The sequence below is a fragment of the Triticum urartu genome, chromosome 2A (genome assembly GCF_056163025.1).
Source record: "Triticum urartu cultivar PI428250 chromosome 2A, HENAU_Tu73, whole genome shotgun sequence".
Taxonomy (NCBI): domain Eukaryota; kingdom Viridiplantae; phylum Streptophyta; class Magnoliopsida; order Poales; family Poaceae; genus Triticum; species Triticum urartu.
The window spans coordinates 4583014-4585024 of record NC_141874.1 but is presented as its reverse complement, the minus strand read 5'-3'; the positions used below and the strand labels follow the sequence as shown (position 1 = coordinate 4585024).

At 50.0% G+C, this 2011-nt stretch overlaps 1 protein-coding gene across 1 annotated transcript; it reads right to left on the bottom strand.

Moving 5' to 3' along the window:
* Positions 1–549: 549 nt before the first annotated feature.
* LOC125514697 (NDR1/HIN1-like protein 26) lies at positions 550–1783 on the bottom strand. The gene has a single exon (XM_087542653.1). The coding sequence runs from the start codon at positions 1578–1580 to the stop codon at positions 867–869; it is 714 nt and encodes a 237-aa protein (XP_087398779.1). The 5' UTR covers positions 1581–1783; the 3' UTR covers positions 550–866.
* Between the last annotated feature and the right edge of the window lie 228 nt (positions 1784–2011).

The following is a 2011-nucleotide window of genomic DNA, read 5'->3' as shown; positions in this document are numbered from 1 at the left end:
TTGCTTTATGTCTATCACAGTGACTTTGTCAACCCTTTGAGTTTATGTTGACGACTCCGCTGGCCTATGAATGATCTATCAGAGTTTTGACTTGGATTTCAGCTATCGAGTTGGTTACCATCTGTAGCAGCACTGCTACAACAAATATTATTCAGCTTTCTCGAGAGGAGTGTACATGAAAATTTTAATACTGATCGCCGCGCTCGAAAAAGACAATCTCTGAGAAAATTATTTGGCTTTCTGGAGAGGAGTGCACTAGTGACTAATAAATGCAAATAATTGCAAGTCCCTATGTTTAATTCTTTTTTGCAGGAAATGGACCACTTGAGGGAAGGAAATAAAGCCATATACGGAAATATGAAATGTGGATATCGAACCAAATCAACTGGAGGCATAATAGAGGAAACTGAGGAGAAGCCAGCGTCTAATTTAGACGAGTGTGAGCGCTCGTACCAGCCTTCATAAAGGGCCCAAGGCCGCATTCGCAACGGAGATAGCCATGGAGAGTCGTCAAGGCTATCAGAATCAGCACCACTACCATCTACTATATGTCTGCAACAAGTTAATAAAGTTTTCTCTATTCACCATATATGAGATTCACGATGTACAAGCTATATATATTGAGACAAGTACTACATACGACCATTGCCTGCCGCTGTACATGTTGCATGAAGCTTTGAGGCTCCAGGAGCAAGGCTGCTACGGATCGAGTAAACAAGAATGTGAAAGCCACAAGCGCAAACCACACTAGTAATTACGTCATACTAGTCGATCTGTTTGCTTTGCTATATGTGCCTTGACCCAATTCCTCTAAAATTTGATACAAGAAGAAAAAAAGAAAGAGCATCGATCCAGAAACCAAATAATCACTTTGATGTTGTGCATCTCCTATCAAGAAGAACTCCAGAGGGTGGCGAGGTGAGCTCGAGGTCACAAATGGCGGTCAACCGGTAGGTGTAGTGCCATGACCAGAACCTTTCCCGGACCTTGAAGGTCCCTCTGATGGTGTAGAGGATCTTGTTGCTCCTCATCTGGTTGAGCAGGTCCGCAGCCACCTCCGGCGGCAGCACCACCTGGCTGGACAGCATGTGGACGTTGAGGACGGTGAAGTGGCCCCGCGGCTGCGCGAACGGAGGCAGCGCCTGCACCGACACCAGCCTGCCCCGGAAGAAGAGCTCGACGGTGCCGGACTGGATGACGACGCCCATCTTTTGGTTGGGGTTGGAGATGTTGGCCACCAGCGTCATGTCGCCGTTGAAGTAGGACGACGGCGAGCCGACGTAGACGGTGTTGAGGACGGCGTTGGCGATGTCGAAGGACGGCGTCCTCGGCTTCACCGAGAGATAGACGATGAGGATGACGAGGCCGGCGAGGATGAGGAGGACGCTGAAGGCGAAACCAGCGATGGCGGCGCACCACATCGCCGGGGTGGTCCGGCGCCTCGGCTGCAGAATGATCTTGGACGGCGGCGGCGGATCCGGCGTCGCCGGCTCCTGCTGCTGCTGCTTCATGCTGATGATCTTGTTGACGATGGTCCTTGGAGACTGGAGGTGGTACGGGGTAGGACTAGGAGTACCCATTGATCCCGAGCAGCAGCAGCAACAACCAATCACCAACGAAACCACAGAGATGAGAGGAGAGGAGAAGAAGCCAAGCAAGTATGGTGTCCAAACGGGAAAGCAAAAGGGAGGCCAAGGGAACGAAGTAATGGAGGTAAAAGGAGGCTAATAAGCTAATGCAAAAGCAAAATAAAGATGGAAGGGATAAAGAGGCAGCTTTTGCAAAGCAGTGAGTGGATGCTGGCCCGGGCTGCCATTGCCTCAACTCCGTTCCCATTCCAATTTCCACCGTTGAAAATTCGGGGGTAAAGGCGACGTGGTGTGGGTGCCGGCAATTGATTGGGGCCTGCTTTAGAAAAGCATATTTCGAGCTGTGCGAGATAAAGCTCACGCTCGGTTATTGGCCTCCTTTTTCATGTCTTCTGGAATGTGCTCTTGCTCCCACTAAGTTA